At 36.7% G+C, this 27438-nt stretch overlaps 1 protein-coding gene across 4 annotated transcripts in view; it reads right to left on the bottom strand.

The window, feature by feature from the left end:
* Window positions 1–27438, bottom strand: part of LRBA (LPS responsive beige-like anchor protein) — a 408434-nt gene that overhangs the window by 188795 nt on the left and 192201 nt on the right. For all 4 annotated transcript variants that reach the window (XM_064651760.1, XM_064651761.1, XM_064651759.1 and 1 more), the window contains one exon: window positions 512–636. In XM_064651760.1, coding sequence (XP_064507830.1) covers window positions 512–636 — 125 coding nt within the window. The remainder of the gene's footprint in view (window positions 1–511; window positions 637–27438) is intronic.

A 27438-nucleotide genomic window follows, 5' to 3' on the forward strand; every position in this document is an offset into this window, starting at 1 on the left:
TATTTATTCCATATCAAATTCTTGCAGAAAAACTAGAGGACTTACACATAATCAAATATCTGTGCAGTTTAACTTCTAATATACCTGCAATGATAGGCAGATAAGAGCTAAGGCTCACTGAAATAATTGCTGTGGATTTCTGAACAGGAAAGACCTTCTTCTGAAGTTACTAAAGTATAAGTAGGTAATTTACAAGGAAGTGTGTCCACGGATTAATGGCAAAATTGCAGCCACTTTTCTTCTGCTTAGCAAGAACTGTATTTGCAAACATGGCATGCAAAGCATGCACAAGGTGCCAGCCCTGCTAAGACGTAACGAGGGGGCTCAGCAAACCCCAACACTGCTTATATGAAGTACCGGTCAGTTTATCCTCGTATCGAACACGAAACGCAATGACAGAAGCCTTGGATTTGGGACCATTTTCCAGCATTCTCATGGGAGGGAAGGTCTAGTCTTTGCCACCACGCACTGTAACCTGCCGCTGGTGGCAAGCGGCAGATTTTACACTGACCATGTTCTCCGGCTGCTTTGAGCGTCGCTTCAGGATGTGTCGATCCGAGGGGGTTACGCACAAATCGTCGCCGGCGCCGCAAGTCATCTTCCCAGTAGTCAAGGCGCCAGAACTCACGAGGACGACTACAATGAAACAGAGGAGCCACATATGTTAGCAATTATCAAACAGCATGGTAGCGCTGAATTTCTGCATAAAGCTCTCCTTGTTTGCGCTGCTTTCGCCTTTTTTTTTTTTTTAACCTCCCCCCTTTCTGCAATCTTTTACTTAGGTATGTCCTTGAAAATAACAATATCACCTTCCAGTCTAAGGAACTCCTTTCCCTTTTTTCTTGGAAGGTGAAATGAGCACTAAATACATCATTTTGAAATGAATTGCTGACAGTGTGATCAGTTTCCCCACACTCTAGTGGCATGTGCTCCGATTTCAGCCTCATTTCAGCCTCAGCAGGGCACCTTTCTCAGTGACTGCATTTATAAACCAGAATAGGGAAAAGGCTATTATAAATATGGTATAGCATTACCTATATTAATCAAAGTCTGTCCCCCTTCATTTTTCTTCCTAATTTGTGCCTTTTTGCACAAGGTCAGTAAATCATGCCATGAATTCTTGGTCCAGAAAGTGTTAACTTTAATGAATACCTCAGTTACATGGTTATGTATGTGATAATAAAATATTACTCTGTTTAGATGTGCAGGAATTTAATTAAAATAATCTCTTAAAATATTCATTACATTTAGCCCCTGAGGCTTAGAACAACACGAGAAAATGCATTTCTTTTCCATTTACTGTTTTTAAATAAACCATTCCAGGAGAGTGAAACAGCAATCTATTTTCAAGCAAATCAGATTGCATTTCTGGTTTATGTAGTTGTGTTTTTACATTTAATTAAAAACTACATGTTATGATGTGTAATAATTGCTACATAGAAGGCATACTTTTAAAAAATTACATCTAGAAAAGGTTATATCAAATTCATTATTTTCCACTGTACGTTCCAAATATACGTAGATCTTTTTAATATGGTCATATACAAGTGCCAGTTACTATCTTGTTAGATGATCATGAATGAATGCCACTGTGAAACAGTATTTTAGCCCAGAGAATGTATAAAAAATGCCAATTCCAGGTATAGCAAATAAACAAACAGCAAATGCCTGAGGCACAGAAAGCCATGATATCCTGAAAACGTGTACGCCCAAAGTAAATAACACTGATTTTGTTTGTTTACATAGCTAGTATTAAAACAACGGATGAAAATGCACATAAATTCCATTTCTGATCCAGGAGCTAACAGAAGGTATACCTGCCAACACTGACAAGTGAATAGCCACAACTAATTTACAGATCACAATGTTAAAAAATACTTGGTATCTACATTCCTAGTTTTGAGGTTTAAAATGAGTTTTATTCAAGGTAAATCAAGGTTTCAAACGTAGTAACAAAGCCAAAATGATTTGTATAATCCTACTCTCAAACACAATTTGTAGACATTAAAAATTCCAACCGAAAAAACAAATTATAAAAATGGAGACTGCCTTTGTATTCTTCATTAAAATTCTGTGGCTTTTTTTAACACCAAAGAAAAGGCAGTGCTAGTCTTCATCTTTCTGATTTCTTAATTCCAGAAAAATACTGAAGTATTGGAATCAAATTCCCCAGTATCATATTTTCACACTTAGTCTGTATTACAGTCATGCTGAAATTGGAATGCTCTAGTTGTAAAACCCAATGATTTTGGAATAATTAACCAAAGAAAAATTATAAGCCACAAGAAGCTACGGGTTTATTCAAAGGTCGATTAATAACTTAAAATTCTCCATCAGTGTTTATAGAAAAAAGGCAGAACACAGCTGGCTACGTGCATGCCTTTGATAGTCATAGAGCACGGATAGGCACTTCATCATTCTGCCTTCCTACATTTATCTGTTAAAATTATTATCAAATATCAGCCAGGATGCAGTCGTGAATCACAGACTGCTCCTCGTCTTCAGGGGACCGATACAATGAGGGTCTATTCATCAGCGTGGCAATCGGCACGAGTAATTAGTTCCCTAGACTGAGATCCCCTACAAAGCTTATTTCAGTCGGCACCGCAAACATATGACAATGAAAAGCTAATGGAAGCCTCTAAAATTTGTTAACCTCTTCTGCCATCAATCCTTCTGGTATTCTGCGCTACGGTATTATGCAAAGATGGTAAATTATTAATTTGTCATTCATCTATCTTTCCACAGTTTTGATAGAATTAAGTGATGCCATTCTTCTGGATAACAATTGCAATTATAGCACATCACAAAACTATGCAAAAAATTATTAGGACAGTAGGTAACAGTGATGAGGCATGAAGTATTATCCTGAAACATAATACATCTTTAGTCCCTTACTTTTATTTTTAGTTCAGCACAGGAAATTTGCATAGGGTTCTATCTCCTTCACTGGTGCACTGATTATTACAAACAAATACATATCAGCTATTAGACTGTGTATTTGAGTATTTGTAACTCCTGGCAACCACTGCATTATAAGATTAAAAAAAAGTTATCTACCCTCTACACATAGAAAAACATGCAACAAAAGCCTGCAAAGCCAAAACCAAACACCAATGTTGACTAATTCTTATAAGTGAGCCATTTTTGAGAGCAGCTACTGGGAGAAATGCATATTAGAAACAATTTAAGCCAGTGTATTATACAGCTACACCAGAACACTACCTTACTGGTAAGATCAATTAACCACTGCAGTCCCCTCCCCAAAAGGCAGTATTGTACCACACAGATGTTATACCTCTGCAGCTAGGGGGAGACAGACATAAATATTGCTCTGATTTGGGCAGAACTGACTGCTGACAGACTGAAGGATTATGAAGCAGAGGATCAAGGAAGCAGATTTTGGAAACAGTACAGCAGCATGGGCTACAGGGGATATATGACAGCAGAAGTTCCCAGCCCTACAATAAAGGCTGCCATATGGACTAAAGGTGCTATATGGACTGGATCGATGAACATAAGTACTCAATTAGTCTAAGTGCAAGAGCAAAGTTTCTCAGGGGATCAGGGATTTATGAATTATAAATCACATGATTTGCATGGATTTGGCAGGGCCCCCTCTAAATGTGATGCACAGTAATTAGTGGTTCCTTAGTAACAATATTGACTGAATAGAAAAAAAGCTTTTATATTAAATGTTTTGTTCAAATAGCATAACTATTATATTGCTTTCTTTTTCAAACAGTTTCCCAAATTATCAGGCTATGTACTCAGAATTGAGATAAAACTTTCCTCTCAGTTCCATGCAACTAACTTAACTGCTAAAATTGTACAGAGATGAGATTAAATATAGAATGTTTCCTGTATCCTCAGGACTTTGTGTCTTGAAAAAAAAGTCACTTCATTTTGGCCAATGGGGAAAAGCATGAATGCTTACTTATCTTCACTCCAGGAACAAGAAACCAATTTTCCTATCAGTTTCAAAGATTTAAGACAATTGGAGACAAAACATATCAACTGCTGTATTACTTTTATTATGGTGTTAGAGCAAAGGAATTTTAGTAATGGGAATTACCTACTGGTCCTCATACACTGTAGACTTAAATTGAATCTAAGCAGTACCAGAGAAGGACAATAGGATCATGCAAATGCTGTAGAATCACTTCTTGTAATGTCTTATCTATTGGGTATTTCAAGATACTCTGCTACCCCTAAGATACCAGAAAAGAAACAGTCAAGCAAATTAGCGTGGTTTGTAAAGGCGCTGTGTGAGGTGGGGAAGAGGAAAGAAAATGTAAACCTACAAAAGCAATAGTTTGAGAGGTCCTAGTTCGGTACAGGCTACCAGTTAGCTGAGAACAGATTTTAGCACACCACAGGAGTCCCCATTCAAATCTTTAGATTAGTAGCAAATAAACGAATACAGCACAGAAAAGAGAAACAAAGAAATTGAAAGAAAGGCAAAACAGTATAGTGTTACAGAAATCATCTGCAGAGGCAGAGGATGACCAGAGCTCTAAAAAATCTCTTCTATCTAGAAGGCTACCTAGTCTCAAGGGCAACAAAAAACACTTCCATGAAAGGCAATTGCAACAAACTTAAAAGCAGATAAACCTATGCGAAGATACCAAGATAAATTTTCAGATTACATACTCCTCCTTGGAACTCTCACTGTAGAGTTAAGCAGGTGAGTCAATCTCTGAACCTAATCAATCCTTGGTCTCTCCACTAAGACCATCAGCAAGGCAATCAATCCCTGATGACAATTTCTAAGGTGTAACTGTTCAAACACGGGCTAAATTAATGTCATAGCCAAAAACAGAGCGGCAACACCACTTATTCATCAATAACAACAGGAAAGGTTTGAAAGGAAACAAGAAAGACGGTGGCTCTGTGGTTTCTCTATCACCAACTGCATGACTACTACAACTTCTAATTAAAGTTTGTTATGCACTTCGGTCGCAATAGCTCATCAAATGCAGAATATCAGGTGTTCCTTCTAAATTACACATAAGAGCAATCATAGAATGCAAATAGCAATGCACAATTTTAAAAAAAATATATGTCAGATTATTTTAAAGCTGTTCAGGAACATTTCTTGGTCTACATCTAGATAACTTTTGCTTCCATGTAAAATGCTCCAAGAACTCAATCCGGATATCTCCCGTGGGGATACACAAACATTTTTTCTTGGAAAAAAAAAAAAAAAGGCAAAAGCAAAAAAAAGAAGCAGCAATAAGCATTTCAGATTTGAATCAAAGAATCATAGAATGGTTTGAATTGGAAGGGACCTTATTAGAAATCATATAGTTCTAACCTCCCTGCTGTGGGCAAGGACACCTCCCAATAGACCACACTGCTCAAAGCCCTGTCCAAACTGGCCAGGAAGGCTTCCTGGGATGAGGCATCCACAACTTCTCTGGGCAACTTGTGCCAGAGTCTCACCAACCTCACAGGAAAGAATTTTCTTCTTAGTATCTAATCTAAACCTGCTCTCTGTCAGTTTGAAGCCATTTCCCCTTGTCCTATCACTACATGCCCTTGTAGAAAGTTCATTTCCAGCTCTGTCATAGCCCCTTTAGATACTAGAAGGCTGCTAGAAGGTCTCCTAGTAGACTTCTCTTCTCCAGGCTGAACAGTCCAAACTCTCTCACAGCCTTTGCTCATAGGAGAGGTGTTCCAGCCTTCTCATCATCTTGGTTGCCTCGTCTGGACTCGCTCCAAACAGGTCGATGCCCTTCCTGTGCTGGGGACCCCAGAGCTGGATGCAGCACTGCAGGTAGGGTCTCACCAGAGTGGAGCAGAGAGGTCTGCTGGCCACCCTGCTTTTGATTCAGTCCAAGATACAACTGACTTTCTGGGCTGCAGGTGCACATTGCTGGTCATGTCCAGCCTCTCACTCACCAGCACCTCCAAGTCCTTCTCGGCAGGGCTGCTCTCAATCCATTCATCCCTCAGCATTGATTTGATTGCCAATTCAAAGACAGAAGTGCTGAAGTTCTAAAAAGTACTGCAGAAATTTTGGTTAAGTGCCTCCAGCAGACTGCAGGGCATCATGTTAAGTAAGAGGCTGCTTTATCTTGTAAATTGAAATCCACTGCATTTTCATACAGCTGGATGTCCAGAATATTAACTAAAATCTCTCATATTTTGCATGTCAGTAAAATGCAAGGTATGTTCCACTGACTCAATAAAATGCAATTGCAGAAAGCAAGTAAAACATTTTCTGAAACCCTTCAATATTCTTGTAATGAGCTTTCACAAACTTTGATCTAAAAAACCAAGTTACACTAGAGCACACGATCAGCATACTACTACGTTTGTAAACATTAATCTAAAAATTGTTTTATGCACATCTAGATGTATTATCAATTTGTAACATGACCAAAAATATATAACATACTTTGGAAAATAAAACATTGACCTTAATGATGGTAAAGCAAACACTGAAGATGTAACTTAAAAAGCAAGTTCTCAGCAGCACTACCAAGTTCAGCATTTCCTACAGAGATACCATGCACAAGTGTTTTCCATGTGGTAAATCTAAATTAGAGTACCAGTGCAGTAGGGAAAAAGAGGTTTTCAGTAAATAAGGTTCCTGATCTGATTCCCACTTTACCTGTATTACCAAAGCATACAGGAAAAGGTTTGATTAGTATCAAGTCAAAGTTGCAGCTAAAACATTACTTGGCCAGACACACACCAATGCGTGTATTTCACAGCACTTCACTCATAATGTACCTACTTCAGAACATTAAAGATTAATTAACTCCTGATAAGTGCATTGAGATCTTTGGAAACACTATCTACATTACCTATACTTTTCTGCAATGGCAAAATCAGTTACAGTTCTATTCTCTCTCCCTCACTCAGTTGCCTTCACATAAGTATTTGTGCAGCCACACTAAACTGAATGACAGTAACTATCTGGGATTGTTAAGAGTTCATTGGTTTTATTCGGTTTTATATCAGTAACCTGTTTACTCTGTGGCCTAACCAGCAACTGTGTAACTAAAAATATGGGAAAAAAATGTACAGGTGTGAGAAAGAAAGGAAGGGATGAGGAAGAATGTATTTGATATCAAAAAAGACATATCATGTAATCGTACTCTAATATTAGCAGTCTCTGCCTTCTAATGTTATCTTCGTTTTCCTCACACATAAACATTCATATCCCATAGTTTCAGGATACAGACTTCCACAAATGGAAATAACTGAGTATCCTTAAGAGAAAAACATCATGCACAGGCCAGCTCTTAATCTCTGCCACAGTCATTGCTGTAGTAACAGGAACTGGTCATAATAAAGGCCCAAGGCCACTGAGTACAACTCCCTTGGCATAATATCAATTATGCAGAATGCTAATGTAATGCACTAAATCAGCAGAGCCTATTTACTTCTTCTTACCCTTTTCCAAGAAAACATTTAGCTTTGTCTACACAGGTGTGTGTGGAGGGGGGGTTTCTTCTATTTGCAGGAGAGTAGTGCCATTCTTCTTTACATCTTTCAGAAGAAATAGATGTAAAAAGCAGGCTATGAACTTCTGGCACAACGTCTGCATGGACTTAGCACAGAACCCTGAGGAACTCTGCACAGCAGGCAGGGGGCCTTTGTACAATTTAAACCTAAGGTGCTCCCAGTGTAGAGGAAAAGATGCGAACGTCAGTAAGGGAAGGGTGTCTTCGGAGATGTTTCATGCTATTTCCCCTTATAAACAAGACAGTACAAACAGCACAGATCTGTAATTCCTAGATTTGAATTTTCAAAACTCGTAGAAATGCTGTTTGTATGCTTTTATACAGTAAATACTTACGATATTATCTCTTTGTCTCAACCACCTATTTATTAGGCAACACAATTCCCTGCCCAGGCCTCCAGATCTCAGTGTTTTCATGGAATCATACCAAAAATCTATTCCCACCTAACTAGCATGAAAACAAAACTAGAGAAACAATGCCAACTTCAGGTATCACAGAGACTCTTTTCTGCACTGACAAGCTTTGAATTCCTCATTTAAAAAGCAATCCAGAAAAAATGTTGACTATAAATGTTTCAGTCTCCCTCTACGCATTATAAAGCACCCTGTCAGGGAAAAGACAAGACCACCTTTAAGGTGTTGCTGTCCTAGATAATGGTGTTATTAACCTCCAGTTTAAAAACAGTTCTGTTTATGTATGCTCTTCTTTGATCTTTATTAACCCCTTGGTGGCTAACCCTAGCTTTTTGGAGGAAGCATTCTTTGAAGTGCTGGCATTCCAGGGCACACTGATGCTTCAAAGAGGGCTCACTTAAGTACATGGTACAGTACTAATCATGTATTCTGCAACCATTATCTTATCTTAGACTGATCTTATTTTGATCAGTCTAAAATAAAACTGCACTTTCAAAGATGTCACCTTAAAACAGTTCAATTTGTGTTGCATTTCTGTCAAGAATAATTATAAATTAACTGAAATGAAAACTACTCCACTTTTCTACCAGAAGTTAACATGAAAACTTTCTTCTGGCTTTCAGTAAAAATTAGTTCAGACATGATTCAGACATGGAAGAATGAATGTATAGCAAATCTGCAGCTGGATGCTTTGGCTTAGTTGCTCATAAATCTTCGCAGATCTCACACATCCTACACCTGATTACAGTCAACAACATTTGTTTTTCAAAGTAACTATAGTTCACAGAGATCCATAAACCACTATTCATACTGAAAAAAACAATAACTATCATAATATACAAAAAATAGGTATACACTGCATCTCATTAGAGGGGGTTTTTGCTGTTCCTCTGATAATGAGGAAATTTAGTCAGCAGTACTTGGCCATCCCTTCCTTGCCAAAATGAGCAATGGAATATAAGAATAAAGGTTCAAGGATATAACATGACGAAGGAGCCAGCTCAATCTCTATCTACTTAGCCATTCCTGCTGGTTCTGGTGCTTTTACCTGAAGCACATGCATAGGAATTATCTATGCATTTTCTCACTAATTACAGCATCAGCAGATTTTCTGTGAGGCATAATGTGCATTGAAATATTATGACTCCGAGTAATTCTTTCAGTAGCTTGAAATTTGAGATCATAATCTTTCAGCATTTGTGGATATATGGACCAACTTTTGACCAAAACAAGATAATCTGCTCAGTTCTGTTATTTTGTTTGTAGATTGTTCTGACCCCAGAAGTATTAAACACAGGAATTACAGCAAAGCTTTACCCAAAAAAATCTTGGATTTGACCTGGCCCAAACATTGCAGCTTCACTACCATCTTCTTTAGAAGAAACAGGATGGAATCACATTCCCATATATCTACACTTTAAGAGCTGTGCCTAACCTGTATCCTTTTTTTATAGCTCTCTTAACAGTTGGATACTTTTCTTGCTTCCATAAAAATGTAATAGTGCATCCCTCTGATTGAACAAATACTTTTCTGCTCTATGTTCTTCTACAGGAAGTTAATTTTTTTTCCCTTTTGTATATATATTTTCAGAGTCCTCTGCCAGAAAGATCTAAAGTAATTGGGGGGGGGGTTGTTGGATTTTTTTTGGAGTTTTTGTTTAGTTTCTCATTTAAGTTAAAATCACTATCTACTAACCAAATCAACTCAGCAATTCAACAACCACCATAGAGAGGAGGTTTTTTTAACATAGAAAAATAAAGAGAAGACCGACCTCCCTGAGGTCTCTAAATGCCTACATATCAAAAATACATATATATATTTTATCTTTTTATTGTGGACAGAATTTGAGTGCATCTGGGGAGATAAGCAAACTCCCCCTTCAACCTCTTGCTTAATCACAAATCAATTTGAACATACTTGTCCCTCTGCTTTAAATTATGTTAGGTGGAACAGGCAACTCTCTCAGGTCCACTGCATGTTTGGCCTCTGTTAAACAGCATCTTGGAAAAGGTATTATCAATTCAGTTTGTAGGTTAGGATATTAAAGCCTTAGAGACATGCAACTTCAACATTACCTGCACTTCTCCTACTCTCTGATAACTAAAATCAAAGCTTACAAAAAAAAAAAATCCCAACCAAATTCTAAAATAATCAAGTATGATTTGATGTGAAGACTAACACTTCTGTCCAAGATTTAATTCAAGATTTAAAATCTGAGGAAGGCAAAATGTGGGAAATGACTTCATTGTGTGATGATTGCAGAAACACATGTAAGAAAGAGTTCAAATAACTGCAAACATTGTACCACGCTCTGAGACAGGAAACAATAAGCACAAGGCAGCAAGACCACTAAGAAGCACATGGAGCAAGACTCCTAAGTGTTACCATACTAGCACAGAATACTCAGGAAACAACAACAGGACTCAAATACCTTTAAAAGGGTTTAACTCAACAAATATATTTCACCCTGCAAACTGTCTCTAAAAATAAAAAACACAGCACTGAATTATGATGAAGCACCCTTTCCCGGATCACAAAGAGAATATTGTATTTACTGAAGGTTTAAATAAAGGAAAAAGTAGCCTGGAAACACACCTTCTCTTCCACTATATGTGATCAACAAACCAGGAGATAAAAGGCTGGCAGTTAATAGGCACTGCAGAGGAAGGCAAGTTCAAAACTGTCACCTGACAGAGTCTGCATGTGAAGATGCTGCCTGTGAATTGCCCTTGGCAAGGTAGTAACCATCAGCTCACACCAAGTCCTTTACAGGACATGTAAAGAATACTGCTGCACAGTCTGCAAGAACTCTATGTAGAACAGCACCAACACTATACACAGAGGATGGAGAAGCAGCAGAAGGTACAGATGTTAAGGTCTAGACAGGTAGGAAGAACATCTCCCAGAGTGGGGAGCTGATGTTGGAGAATAAGTTAAAAAAAGTCAGAGTCTCCATTTGGAAAGCTTAAAGTGTGTATTTGGGGCTCCTGTCAAGAGGTAGGGAGACACTTCATAATTGTTCTTTTCTGAGCACAACCATCACTGTCCTCCTATATTTGGATAAATATGGTACTATTTTATGCCTGATTACTCAGTGCTAATTTGAGCTCACCTAAATATCTGCAGCTTTAATTACACCTCCAATCAAAACTAGCTTAAGCTACTGAACTGCCTCTTGAGATCCACTGAAGTCCCATGGGTCACAAAGGTTCTGAAGATAGTTACCAGCCCCCTCTGAAAAGAGGCTACATTAATAAAAGAGAAGTGCAGAAGCCGTCCTTATTAATGTTACAAAAGTTACCAAAGGACTACTTGCAGTAAAGCCTGAGCAGTTGTTAAGAGTGCTAAACCACCCAAGGTTCTTTTAATATAGTAATTCAAGGGCTTAGTCCAAGATAAAAGCTTGCACATTGACACATCAGAAACCACTGAGAAGATGTAAACCTCTTTTCTATAGCTACTTTGAGAAATCTAGCAACAGTTAACTTGGTAATGAACACTTGGACTGAGCAATACAAAGACATGGTAATATTCTCTCCTCCACATAGCCTTGCTTTATGCTCAAGACTAAGAGTGTTAGCATTTAAATCCAACATTACAGAACATCATTGATAACAAAGACTCTAAAATAAAAGCTTAAGAAGCAACAAACCAGGAAATGTTTCCCGGTTCATTTCAGTGATTTAAACATGACACCCACAACTTCTTTCCCACCTGTGTCAGCATCCATAGAGACACATGTTTAAAAGACAAAGTCTCTTCTTCAGGGGAGCTATTAACTCTCTTGACAAGGCTTCCAACTTCTCCCTCTTCATCTAGCTATTCCTTTACTTGTTTTTAATTCACCAAAAAAACCCAAAAGCCCTCCAAACCAAACCCCACCAAAACCAGACAACCACACACCACCAAAAACAGTAGGAAAGCCAACAAACCTCTTTAGGCTTTTTCCTGACATCGAAACAACTTCCTCAATATTAAGCAGTGCTTCTCAACACAGCAATCCCATCAAGGAGGGGAATGAGGGGAACGAATTGGACGCAACACTGTCATTCATAACTGGAAATAATAACCCCTATGCAGCAAAGAATCCCTGTCTCACAGCCATTCAGCACCACTAAGAAACACCCCCATCAGAGAGGAGAACTGAGGGATCTGGAGTAAGTCGTACTGCACTGCAAACAAACTGCGTCGCTCAAGTGGTGCCACCAACCTCTCAAGGTTGTCCTCCTGCAGAGGGGACACATGAATGCACCCAATGGACAGAAAGAACTTTTCCTCACTAAAAGTCTAACCTGAAATTCTGCATCCCAAAATGTCAGTGGTGGCTTAAGGAAGAGTAAGATCAATCCGACCATGTACAACTTCTCCCCTAACACTGTGCCAGTTTCCAACTATTTTCAGCTCAGGGGATTTCCTGAGTCTAATGTGGTTTGTCTATTTATACTCCTTCTTCCTCCTAATGTATTTCTCTCTTCTAAGTACTCATCCACAGCGGAGAAACAGACTTCAAACAAACCCAAGTATCAGTGCCCTCAACCGCCACACACCGGGAAGAATTACTGCAGTGAAAAACAGAAAGTTGGAACTGTGGACATTTCTGGGAATTTCTGTTCTAATGTATCACTTCAGCAACAAGGTGAAGAGCTCTCAGTGGCACAGGCAAACCCCAGTTTCTGACTACAGGTTCCATCTGTGTGTTTATAAATCAAGCATCTGTACAGTATGGGATACTGCTGATATTCACAAAATACTATAGATGGGACACTAAAGAGGAAAATCCTCCTAAACTCCTAAAAAACCTATAAACTGTGTATTTAAAATCTGGGATACAAACCTGAGAACAGAACAGTTCTCTGTAACAACTGTACAATTCTCCACATTTTTTGCTGGACATGTTAATTCTTGTTTTATGTAAATTCTTCAGAGAAGATTATTTAGGACCACACCACTGTTAAATTATTGTGCACATACTTATAAGCATAATTTAAGTACACTGCATCATAATGCACATTTTCTTCCTTGAACATAATCTCCCTCCTGCATATATAAACTGTATCTGTAATTATCTGTAGTTACACCTTTCTCCATTATTCAGCCTTAGAAATAATCATGTATTATCACTGCTAAACTAAGCTAACTTCTTTCTTTAGTAGCCTATGATGAAAAAATGAAAGAACTCAAACATTTTGATACAGTATATAACACAATTTCACCAAGAAACCTTGTTTACAAAGTTTGTTAAATCCATCACAGAAAACACTCTTAAAGAGAAATCACGATAAAAGAACTGAAAAGCATGGGTTTTGTGCAATTAGTTTCTCTGCTGACAGAACAGTCAATTCAGACTGACACTCAAAATTGAAAAAAGACTGTTTCATTTCATCATGAAAATTGAATGTTTTCACTTCCCTTGTCAAAATAAAAAGCCCATATATTTTGTAAGAGATTTCAAGGATAAGATAAAATGAGAAGTTCTCCATTGCTGTAAAAACACTAATGTTTTCAGAAGAGAAACCATGCTTTCTCATTTCAGGAGGAAGATGAATGCAGTTAGTAATGAAATGAACAGAGCCCTGGAAAGAATAAAAATCATTAATTTACATGCAAACCAGTTTGGGGTTTTTTTAAAGTGATTCATGAATATTAATTTGAAGTGTTTCAAGTACTGAATATATACACAGCTACTTGTACTACATTTTTCAACTAAAACTTAAAAATAGAGCAATGAAAACAATGGCAAAAGGACTCACATAAAACCTGATCTTTTGCTAAAACTTCTCAAGGTCACAGGATTCATTTTCAGTATCATGCACCATTAAAATTTACTTTGTTGTACCAGTCACTAAGAGGGATAGAGAATATGGTTTTCACAAAAGGGATGGCTTTCATCTAGACTTTCACCCTCTTTATAGGGAATAACTTTGCTAAACTTTGGAAATGAAATACATGTGTGAAGCTATACGGGCAAGCAGCAAATCACAGCAATAGCTACAGATTACTTACCAAACCATATGATAGAAGGAACCAATCTTTGATACTAATCGCTGCAAGATGGTATTTTCCCCAAAAATTTCCCATGAGGGAAGGGGACAGTGAGAGGAGCACAGACAGACTGACAATCATCACAGAGATTACAGCACACTACAGGATTTGGAGGAGAAATGAATGCATTAACAAATGGAGCTGATTCTTTGGCTGAATTTATTCTGTGACATGGATTCAATGGCTTTTGAATGTTTCATAGAGAAATAGGTTTACAGGTAATTCTACTTGCCCAAAAGTCTTCTAGCATATAATTCTTATTTCTGTTTATTACATTTTAATAATTTGTATAATTTTAATATTTTTCTCTGAAAGGTTTTCTCTCTCTCTAAAAAACTTTCTCTGAAATGGCCACTCCAGAAAGACTGAAAGACTGAGAGTCGTTGGTACAAAGAAAGTTCTAGCTGCCTTTCACCAGTGCCCTCTACATCCACAACAACATAAGCAGCACAAAGAAGGAAATCATTTCATCCAGATACAGAAGAGATAAAAGAGCCTACAAGGCAACAAAGAAAGCATCTTGGTGTGGAAGCCACGGAAGATAAAAATGTGAGAGGGGAAGGATTACATGTACATGATCTGCTGGAGATCAAGCAGAGTAAACAGGACAGAGTTGGGAATCAGTTGGAGAAGAGGTAGAGAAGGGGGGCCATAAAACCAGGTCTGGCTAAACAAAAACCTGAGAAAAGTAATGGAAATCTGATAAAGAATTAATGAGGACAGAAAATGCAGGCAGGCAAAAGCAGAAAGAAAGCTGAGGGGAGAATATTTCTTCTATAATGTCTTTATTAGGACAATATAGGTGATCCTGATTCTATTGCTCCCTGAAAATGAGACCTCATAATTTTAATACTGTCCTACACTATTACTCTGGTGCTCACTTGTTATTTTTCAGAAGAGAGGGAGTGAAATACTGTCTGTATGTGTATATTGAACACTTCCAAAATTTCCCTGTCATGAAGTAATCTTGCAGGTGCTCCTTAAAATGGCAAAGATCTCAATTATACAAGTTATGTCTCACCCATCCTACCATTAAACAAAAATTAAATACAGCATCACCAACTCAGCTAAAATCACATCTTAGCATCTTCAGCAGCAGTAGCAAAGGCATCATGAAGGTTAACAAATGAGTTAATACAAAATACATCAACTTTTTAATGATGTCACTAAAAGGTTCTTCAAGCAAGAACAGGTAACACAGTTTATGTTGCCTTTTAATGTTTGAAACAGTAGCCTGCTGCCATAATCTGACACATACTGCAGTAAGGCAAAGGTAGAAAGGGTTTTTAGGAACACAATGAAGAGACAGTGAAAAGAAACCAAAGCAACCAAACAAAAAATCCTTTAAAATGACTTATAACCACAAAGCACATTAGCACAGGTACTGGATAGAACTGTAAGTCCTGGTTTGCAGTTTTGATATAGTCTTTCCTTCAGCTGTCCTTAAAATGACAATCTCTCACATATTTATTTTTAAGGGTGCATCAAGGACTAGTAAACATCAAAGTTGAATGCTACAGTTTTCTTATTCTTTAAAAGTTCAGGAACAAAAAATATTTGCCTTCCTAGGGTAGAGAGGGTACTCATGGAGGCTATTTGCTGTGTTCATAATTTAGAAAATATTGTTTCAGTAATCAAACTTTAAAACTGCTATTTAGAACCAAAGACCATAACAGACATATAACAAAATCCACAGATACTAACAGCATGATAAATCCAGTGATTAACTCTTTGGGATTTTGGTGTTTTGGTTCTGTGTTTGGGTTTTTTTATAGATATATATATATAAATTATATATTCCTTTATTTAAAAAGAAAAAGTATTCTTGTAATGCAAGTATTACTGTATTGTGAAACAGCATTTGCCTCTCCTTTAATACAATGTAACCCACAAACATATGCTTTGTGTTTCTAAGCATCGTTAATAAGGAAGTTGCCTTAAAGCCCATTCAAGTAACGGGTCAGTATTCCCAGATCTGACATACAAAAGGACTTCTAAAACCAACCTTGTCAATTTTTTTTGTTTATTTTATATCTATTTTTTGCTCTTGTTCACCCTCCTTTGAAGTTAGTCTTCAAAGCTTCAATATCAATTGGAATGCAGCATTAAGGATTTTACGACACTGTGCTACTTAAACTTTTATTGTTTTGTTGTGAAATCATAATCAGAAGGATTAAGCTCTTGTATTTGGCTTTTTCTTTTTTTTTTTTTGTAATTTACTCTTTTTTTTAAAAATTTCCAATTCCAACATGCCATAAATCTGTAGCATGCCCCTTTCAGTCTTCCAGCATAGACAAAATAATGCAGTTTACACTTAAACATGCTCAAGGAAAAAAATTAACATTCTTTATCATTTTCTAGCAGAGACAGTTAATACTCTCAGGCTACATTAATAGAATCTTTCTGCCATTGTAGAAAGTTTGATAGCACTCTTATTTCAATGTCTGAATTTTTCTCCTTTTTTTGACAAAGACAAATGATTGCCATCAATCAAGATCCAATCGGGTATACACAGAGTCAAGCAAATGCATCACTCTTTACTGGTTTTCCTGCTATTTGTGCAGGCTTTGCTCCATATTATTTTATAGAATGATCAAAAAAGCAGCCATAAGATAGATCATTCACACCCACTGTAAAATTAACTTTCATGAATAATGAGAGTTTTAAACCTCAGATAATGTATATGTTATACAGAAGATATTGCTGGAGTTCATTTCTGGCTAGAGATTATGTAAATGATACTATATGACCTTTATCATTACAAACAGGACATGCAAAACACATATTATTTCATACATCATTCTAAAGCAAGTCAGAACCTAAAGGAGAATCAGTCATTTATAATGTTCATGGTGAAGTGCTAAGGTTGCAAGAAAATGATACGAAGCACTTGTGATATTTTTGACTACTCCTTCCCCTTAACCTGTTACTTATGTGCTCTAAACATACTAGAAATAACAAAAATTAAGTTTATCCCCCCTGTTTCTTTACAAGAAAATTAGTATTTTGGTTTTTGATAGAAACATTTATCTCAAGATTAAACTACGCTCATAATATCAACTTAGGTCAAAGTCAATGACACTGAATTAACAGTAATACATACAGCTCTATTTATATAATGGATGAATAAGTAGTTCGATTTTTTTACATAAAACAATATTTTAAATCACTTTCCTTATGTTATTTCCTTATTACTGAACAATAAGCTAAGCAAAGTTAAATTGCTTAAAGATTTCCTAAAGATAAAAGGTACCCTTCACCATGAAGGCCAGACAGTTGATGCACATATGGAATCAATGACGAACTCTAGGAAAGATCTAGCAAACCAAGAAACCCTCAGACTGCGTTTTTCCAGACTTCTCTTTTCTGCACCAATGAGGAACAAAAAGAGTATGAAATGTGTTTTAAATTTTGAGGCTTACACAGCCCTTAAGTATTTAAGGGCATTTATGAAAATATCTAAATAAATCTATTTATACAAAATTATATATAATTATTTACATTTATCTGCATTGAAATATCAAATAGCCATCAAAGAAATTTCTTTTGCCAAAACAACAAGCCTTTGGTATCAGCAAGCAAAAAACTGAAAAATTCAGTTAAATTGACTCATATAATCCTTATGTCACAAAGTATATTATGCCACAGTTTACCAATTCTTAATTCCCAGTATCTTTCTCACTTACAAACCTTCTGTGTACCAGTTCCTTCCTCCAATCCTAACAGAGTCATATCTTTCTGACAGAGAGGTTCAGCAGCTTCTGTTGATCTACTGGATCACATCACAGCTTTAGATGCTGATCACACACCGTGCTTCACATAATGGCAAGAGAGGATTTAGTTTCATCCCTGATTTATTTCATACTCTGGTACTGCTTTTCCAGCATAAGTACACTTGTAACACTTGTCCTTAAATTTCCAGAGTCTTCAGCTTCAATGGAACTATTCCCCTTGTCACGAGGGTGACCAATCCCTTTCACCGCAATCATCTGAAGGACATAAAGAAGGCTAGAAAAGATGACTGCAGTTTTCAGAAAAGAACGTCAGAGATAGTTTAGAACGTAAATGACACTGGGCATCCCATCTGACTTCTCACACATGGGCACTGATAATGCATTTCTCATCTTCTCAGTACCGTAGGAAACCTTGGACTCCAGAACTGGTAAGTATCCAGAGAAACACTGGAAGTCAATAGAGGTTCTACTCTTTAAACACAGTGTTGTATTATGGCAAGATAATACGAAAACCTGGCAGAGGACACCTATTATTGTAATCTTTTCTGTGCCTCGGTTTGCCATCTGTGAAATGGGAATAATTATGAGTCACTGTAAAAAATTGCTCTGAAGATTTGTGAAGCCAGAATCACTCTAGACAGAATCACTCTAGAAAAGCCCACTGGTTTCTGTATTCAGTACAGAATATAAATCTAATTCAGAGTGTTAGAAACTTTACTCAAAGTGAAGATGAAAATTTTACCTCAGCAAGCAAGAGCTGGGCTACTGACTGAAATCCAAGTGAAACAACATCTGAACAGCTGCTTGGCAGTTGTTGTTCTGTATACTAAATGATAAAAAGGTCTCCACAAAGAAACAGGATGAGATTCTCCAATTAAAAACTGTTTCATAATACATACAGGGTCAAAATATGGTTGAATAAGTAATATAAGTTCTGACCTTCAATAAGCTTTTGAGCTCCTGACCTTTTAACTCTCACAACTCTGTTAACATAGAGCACTGAGGTGAGGAATACATGCATCTGTCTACCTGTCCTTCTGTCGCTGGAGAGACATAAAAGAAACAAAGGCAGGAAACAGAAAAAGTGGGAAATAATAGAAATTACCTATCATCTGAAGAACCAAAGGCAGTTTAAGATTTTGTAGAAATCATGCCCAAAAAATCAGCTTTATGAAAGAAGATGGCTGGATGAATTTTATTATAGAACATTTGCTGCCTGTTTAAGGGAGCAGTTGCCTGCAGCCATCCTGATCTTTGCATGTCGCGTTCTTTAAAACGAATTTGTACAGCAATTTTCTTCAGAAGGGTCACCCCAGGGCAGACATCTCTGTGTGATACTCAGAATTTTAGAACTGCAGCTGAACTGCTGTGGCTCTTCTACCACACACTTTGACAGGACAACACCCTTTTTGAGCCCACCTGAGAATCACTGAGAAATTCTGCCCCTAACAGACTTCCCAACAGTATCCCCAACACATATACACAGCCACAATGCAATTCAGCAAAAATACACAAAAAAGTAGTACTCTGTAGCTTCACCACATGAAAGCTTACAGTTGCACCTTCAGGCTAATACACACAGTTTATACCTACATAACTAGAACAACTTTAGTATTTATTATACACCCAAATGTAGGTAATTTTCCTTTCTCCCCTTCCCTCAGTGGCAGCCTGTTTCAGTACTTACGGGATACAGGTACCCTTCACATCACCTTTTTCTGAAGTCTTTGCCTTCATCAGCTGCAGCTCTTGGCTTCTAAAACCCTCTGTTATTTTCACCCCCATTTCATATCCCCCATTCGCCTCTTGGTCAAGAGTCCTCCTGGCCATCTTCCTGTCCCTTCCCGCCAAGAAGGGAATGTCTTTACACACTTCTCCCCTCTTTCCTTGTCATTTCTTTCAAAAATCGAAAATTGCCCTGTGAAGTTGAGTAGTAGAGGCAACATAGTACAGCAACATGGTATTTATGTTGCCATTGATTACTTTTCTGCTTGTGTTTTTACCAGGTCATTTGAAGCCAACATATGTGCTAATAAGACACCAAAATTTCCGCATATTCCTCATTTTCCCCTCTCCAGTTTCCTAATTGCCTCTGAGATATTGGTGTTCTAATTAGTCATGGTTATCATGCTTCTCCATAAAGCAACTTCAGCCCCTCTGCCAGAGCTGCAGTTGAACCCATGGCAACATCATTTACCTTGACCAGCAACACCCAAAGAACAAAGCCAGAAAACTCAATGCTAAAAAGCAGGGTCAGAGTATAGACCAAACAGTGAGAATTGCATTACACAGCATAAGTATATTTTAATTCAACTGCTGTGGGAGTAAACAGAACACCTTTCCTTGCCTTCCTTCTCCCTACCATATTCCAAATGCATAAGAGTAAGTGTATCTCCAATGCATAAAGCATTAACATATATTGGGCACTTTCCCTCCATTTCTCACATGCAATTCTGAGAAACTGTCCTGTTTGCATTAGCTAGAAAAATTGCAAATATCCCTTCAAAGATAAAGATATGAATCATTTTCTAATACACGCACCTGAAATAAAAAAAACCAAATTAAAACAAAATATGGAGTGCAAAAGACATAAGAAGTAAAAATAAAGAAAACAATCAGTTTTACTTCTGAGCTATGTTTTTTATTTCTTAACAATTTCTTCATATTCTTCTTTTCACTAGCATCCTAAATCTTTAGTGGCCTCTCAGATAATTTCTTAATATGCTAAATGCCTCATAATTATACGTATATTTAATACTATTGTGCCATTGCATAATTTATTTAAAAGAAGTTGTGCAGAATTTATCTTGCCTATATTATAAACTTACCATCAGTACAATAAAAGATAAATTAAAGGTAACTATTTTTGTGTTTTGTCTTTAAATTGTATCAAAATATCCCTGCTCCTCCACTTGAGCAGATCAAGGCATCAAGATATTCCAAGGCAAGATAAAAGCACAACAGATTTAAAAGCATGGTCATCTGAAACAAAATTGGCCACAAAGTATGAAACAAATTAATGATGTCATGTAATGACAGTATGCTCCAGCCAATTTACTACTTTTTTTTTTTCTTTTTGAAGGCCTTGCCTTCTACTGTTTAAGGAAGAAAAATGTGTACAGTCATCAGTTCTGTTCAAACAGAAAAGCTGCAAAGCCTAGACTCTTACACAAAAAAACCCACAAAAATAATTTACATAGTAAATTATAACATACTTACAGGACCAACTGAGTGCAAAAGTTACCTTGGTCAGGAAGAAACGCATGAGAATTCAATGTCTGGCTTGTTCTTCGACCTAAACAACTTTTAGATTAATGTCTAACAGCACATTCTACATACAGTAAAAATAGCAGTTTATATTTCTCAGTACTTGCTTGCTTCCTTGTTTATATATTTCAGATTTTTGACCAAACAGAAGATATGTAATGACTTAATCCCGAAAACACTTCTCAAATGGTACTATGTGTATATCACGTAATTGAATCAATAAATTTTCATGGCCCAGTGTTTACCTTTCGCTGCAGAATGAACTGTAGTACAAGAACCGGTTACAGCCATTATACTGCTAATGTGGCAAATACTGCGGAGTCAGTTTGAGTAAACTCTACAAGGTTACAAGGTCAAAATAAAAGACTGCATAATTTATCAGATCAGGCAAATCATTTTGAAAGTACAGAGTTAAGTGCGGCATTAGCCCGAGATTACCGCCTTGCATGAATAAAGGTTAGAATCAATGTTTACTCAGTCATACTATAGATGGCATGTCCTGTATAAACTTCATTCATTTAAAGAAACCCTTCCTGACACTGTCACTATTTAAAACAGTGGAACATAAGTAATACATGTTGTTCTTTCAGGATTACTATCCCAAACCATCTAACGCTGTTGATCCTTCAAATTACCAAGTCCTAGATTATTAAAAAATACCTCAAGCAACATTAGTGCTTGCAGTTTTTTTCTTCCACAAAGTTTGTCGACAAGTTTAGCCACAAAAATAACACAATTACAATATTTTATATGTAAAATAAGCTTACTAAAATACGCTGTGATATGTTTTCATGGCCTATAAACAACCAAAAAAAAAAAAAAAAAAAGAAGCCAGGATGAAGGTCACCTAAAACCATTGGCATTTCTGATTTTTTTTGCAAAATTTTACTGCTAGTCTCAATTTCTGACCACTTTTAGCTTTGCCCTCAGCAAACACTCATGTCTTCCTACTGCTGTTTACCAGTTAAAAATTCAGCATAATTTTAGCAAGATTAGCTGTATGGGGAACAGAGAATAAAAAAGCAATAAAATCTATGAAAATTGTGAGAATAGATTCTGTGAATGCACAGAACCTCAACTGTTTTAACCTGCTGGGGGTTTTCTCCTGACTTTTGCTTAGTAGAAAGCAGAAGAGCAGTGGCATTTGAACTAGTATTTCATCCTCAAATTTATTAAAAAGGAAATCTATGGAGAACGCTTAAACATTTGCATGTTAAAAAGTGGAAATGGAAGGCAAAATATGTTTGGGTATGAGAATAGGAAAATGTTTTTAAAAATAAGCAGCAATACTAGGAGACTGAAATGACAATAGTCTATGATATTGGTGTCTACAATAAGGAGAACACTAATCAGCCTCTATTTCACAGTCAAGGCAGTTTGTATTCACTTAGGAAGAGGAAATTCAAGTGCATATATATATTGTGTCAAGGCATTTTCTTCATGGAGCAGCAGAGGCCCACACATCACTCAATTCCCTATTCTCCTGAATGCAGTACTTAACTCCTGAAGAAATACTCTCTCCTGGGGAACACTACTGCAGTGTACCTTACATGAACATAGGAGCCACTCTGGCAATGCCTAGGAAAGGTACACATCATGCTTTGGCTGGTACTCAAACTCCTATGCTGATTGTCTATTCATGATTTGGCCAGTCCTTCACATGTGTAGGTAACAAGAGTTAGCTGCCAAAATTTATTGGAATACGATGTTAACAGCTTGTGTGCATGTTATATTCCTCAGCAGTAATTAATCTTATTAATATAAACATTATCTGTAATTCATACATACCAATGAACTGCAACATCATTAAGAACCATCAAGACTGCTACTAGAAGCACACATTTTAGTTCATGTATGAATGACAAATAAATAAATAAAGTTCTCAAATGGAAAGACTTGGCATTAGCAACCAAATGAAGCAGACAAAAGTATCAAACTACTCCACTATTCACACCCAGATCAACATTAGCACTGAGCATGCAGAGATCACAGCTAAACTTGGTTTAGCAATCTGTAGAGACCCAGGGATGAAAGGCTAGTCCTGAAATCTAAATCAGTGTGTCTCTCAATTTTGGAAAACATAGCATACAGTATACAATAACTGTATAACAACACAGCATGGCAGCTCCCAAACACTTCATTTGGTATCACTGACCATCACTTCTTTTGGATGCTGGATTTGCTGAATTGCTGTGTTACCATGATGGGAAAACACAAATTCAGAAACCAACAGTTTTGGTTTTCCATGTTATCTACATCTATTCTGCCAACAAGAAAGTACCCAGGGTATAATAATTCAATTGCAGTTCATAGCCATATACCTATTTTCAGTAACGAAAAGATTGTTCTTCAAATGGGCTAATCTCTACAGTCTGGAGCACTGGACTGTGTTTACAATTACCTTTGAAGATACTCACTGTCCAAAGTCAGCAGAAAATGACACCAGTGATCAAACTCCTACATCACAAAGATAATGTAATCTCAAAAATATCATACTCACATTTTTTCCCAAAGTCCTCCTCCTCTAATTACAATGCAATATATATTTTTCAAGTGAAAACAGGAGGTACCAGAAAGAAGAAATGATGGTTATTTACATAAAATAATTTTACAAGATGTGATAAACTGCTACTTTTATAAGAGCTTACCAGGAACATCAGGGAAGAAAGAAATCTTGTTTATTATACTACAATAGATAAATAAATCATTTCAGACATATAGAAAGCAGTCACTTTAAATTAGTGTATCTGGTGAATTTAACATACAGAACCATATTATCTATATCATCTCAGATACTCTCATTACATTTTCTACTCGTTGAGAGAATAATGATTAATTGCACAAGAAAGCTGAACAAATAAAAAAGAAAAGAGAACACTAAAAATAGGAGAAGATAAGAAGTAAAAGAAGAAATGAATTAAGGAATGACACAGTATCAAAAAGTTGAAGAATGACCAGTCCCAGAAAGTTTCCCTGTACCTCTTCAACTACTCTAACACAAACTGTGGGAGGAAAAAGACATTGAGGGAATATGATGAAAATGTGGTGTTGGCAAACGATTCATAGTTACAGCAGACAGATGTATCAGAAGACTAAGAAATAACCAAGTTCAAAAGAAACCCAATGGGATTAAGGATATGGGTCAAAGAGGGAAAGAGGGATTAAAGAAGAAACATGCCAGAAAGAAAACCTTTACAGTGAGCAGCAACAGAAGCAAGGAAAGAGAACATGCCCCTGAGCAACATTGCTTAGCTGCCTGAAAAGAAAACCAGCTTCATTCGTCTGGGATTTCCTCTCATCAGATAAAAGTGACAGTAGCAGTGCAATCTGATTTTTGTATATAAAGGCACTCACAAGATAACTATGCAAAGGAGAAACATCTGCTCAGCATGCAGCAGACCACCTCTACTCTGGCAGGGGAAAGGTATGATGGGCAAAGGACAAGAACATCAGCAACAGCTGCGATCACTGCAGACTGGAGAGGCTCAATTATCTCTCCTCTAATCACTGTCTCACCCCTGTTAATAGCTATTGTGTGACAGGCAAGGGCCTATAGGTAAGGGGTTATACAGGAGAAAAATTTTTGAGGCTATTATTTAATAGTTTGGAAAAACATTTCAGTAGTCATGCTACAGCCAGGAGGCCGTATATATTCCATATATCTATATATATATATGGAATACATCGACCTAGTGAAGAGAAATTAAGTGTAAATCCTGCTCTTCTACCGAACTGTTCACAAGTAATAAAAAAAACCCTCAGGGCAAGGAGGGGGAGAGAATATTTGAGATTTGCCAGAAATGTAAGCTTTCAGGTCAATTTGTGATGAGTTCAAAAGAATACTGAAAGTCTCAAATACTTTTAATAAAAAGCTTGAATTAACAATGGATATAAGGCACATCCTTTGATTATTACTGCAAAACATTTTTAAAAATACGATTTATTTACTTCTAAGTCGTCTTTGTACATTCCTCTCAAGACCAATACAAAACACAGAAATAATTTTATTGAGTAGTTCATCTCTAAGCATGACTATTTTTCAGGCTTTCATAAACTAGCAAGAACAATTTACCAAAGACTGGTGGAAAAAAACCCAAGAGTTAATACTTTTAAAATGTACATATAACACAGCTGCATGAACTGTGTACCCAAGTGGGCCTCAATTACTGTCTGATCTATTTTAACTTCATTTGCAAGCTATTTGGGATACAAAATGGATGATCTTCATATTTTGCTCATTGTCACCCCAAGGGATTGTAACTAGAACACTAAATAAATAACTGGAAAGAATTCTCTTTTACACCCACTCGTTACTTAAAAGTGGCAGAAACCAAATTGATTTTTTTTTCAAAAATTCCAGGAATTTCTGGAATGAAATCAGGCTTGTAAAAAATTAACATTTCCTGCATAATAAAACTACATTAAAAAAATTGTTTAAATCAGGGAATTCAATCCTTCTTTACATGTTAGTTGAAAAAAAAACCCTTAAAACTATTTCAAAATCAAAAGAAACATTCCATTCTGAAAGTACAAAAAGCTGTAGGTTTCATTAAATCAAAATATGTTTCTTCGTTGTCCTTTGCACCAAAAAAAAAAAAAATCACAGCTGCATTATTTCATTTAAAAAGTCCTTAGTCAAAGAAGCAACAACTTCAATAGAAAAGGGTTCATGTTGAAAATTCCCAGTAGCTCTAACATCAAGTGCCATGGCTTTTATGTTTCCCTTGAGCCAGACTGCAAAATGCCCCTCCTGCCCACACATTTACAGGGTTGATAACAGTGCTCCAAATGCAGCTCAGGCACGTGCCATGCTTTGCTCAGTATATTTTTAGAAGAGCATCTTTCAGAATATACTGCCTGTGTATTCCTGGTACCAGATTATAAAGAAAAAACCTTCAACTAAAGCCTAGATATTAAGCTATGCAATTTATGGTGAAGAATAAGATGCAGTCTTCTAAAATATTGAAGTGTATGAGTAGCAGCCCAAACCAGTATTTTAGAGTCTGCTGGTTTTAGTCTGTGTTCACTGTTCTTTCAAAGTCATCAGGCACCAGTGCTCCAACACTGATGGAAACAGCCTAATAATGCAACTTCTCAATTTGCAAGCAACGTGCTGGGTAAAAAACATACTTTTAAAGCTCTCACTGATTCTGCAGTTCTGAGTGAAAACACGGAATCTGTGCTTTTCTAGAGAAACTGCAATCTGTAGGAATGTCTTTGCTACATCCACTGAACCATTATGGTTGATCTTTCAAGAGTGTGATGATATCAACGATCAAATTATTTTCTTTTGGAATAAACTCCATATTGCTAAAATAACACTTTGAAGTAACCAGTAATATAATTGTAATGCATTTAAGTGGATTCCAATTTCTCCATAAAATATGCTAAACACCTTGCAGTGCTACCATATTGACTTACTTTAAGTTATACCAAATTTCCCAGTGTTTTGTCCTAAGTAGAGAATACCATGGAAAAGATCAGAATAAATCCTATGCTGGAAATGTTTTAAGACAAAGAACTACCTCTTCCACTGACCTGAATGGACAAATAAAGGGGAACAGAAGAAAATCTGGAAACAAAGTCAATTCAGTGGTGACAAGACAGTCTCAACAATTCTCCTTCAATGTTTAAATCCTTCACACAAGTCTCACCAAACAGATACTTGGCCTAGTTTTACAAGGCAAAATGAGATACACACACATGCAGGAATGAGCCTTCCATTTCAAACTACACTTGTCTTACCAGTACACTATAACAAAAGTAACCTAGACTTTCTGCTGTATTTGACAAAGATGAAAGGTATAAAATGTTAATCACATCAATAAAATGGAAGGGAAAGCTATCTGATTGCACTTGCTTATCATTTTTACTCTAAAATATTTTTGTCATGGCCCAACCTAACTATATACCCACACCATTATGTCAGTTAGTCATCATTCTAAGAACAGAACGATGTGAGCAATTAATTAATGTAACAGAGAAATGAAATATAATGGCTCTGGAAGCCAATGCTAAAATCTCACATACCTCTATTGTCCACCTTTTAATTTTTCTCCCAGTTTGGTTTGTGCAGCACACAATGATGCAGCACAACACACCATCACATACTGAGTTACTTAGTCCTTTATTTAAAATCCTTGACATTGCACAAAAAGTAACCTTTTTTAATAATTTACTGTATTTTCTCCTTGTATGATCAATTTCTATAGCCTGTTTAAACATTTCATACAAAACCTCAAGAGGTGGCTTCTGCCCCACCTACTGTTAATGAATTCAGGTGCTATTATGACTGCCAACCTTGTAATGGTCTATTACTTTTTTCCTTCAGGAACATGAAAACCATTACATATCTCTCTGTTTGCCTTACACCAAACAAACAGCTGCATTAATTATTGCAATTTTACATCTTTACTCTGTGCTTCATAAATATGCACAACTTCTACCAATACATCTTTATCCAAAACACCTTAATAAATCAAGAGGTGACAATATTACAGACT

Source organism: Pseudopipra pipra, chromosome 4 (assembly GCF_036250125.1).
Source record: "Pseudopipra pipra isolate bDixPip1 chromosome 4, bDixPip1.hap1, whole genome shotgun sequence".
Taxonomy (NCBI): Eukaryota; Metazoa; Chordata; class Aves; order Passeriformes; family Pipridae; genus Pseudopipra; species Pseudopipra pipra.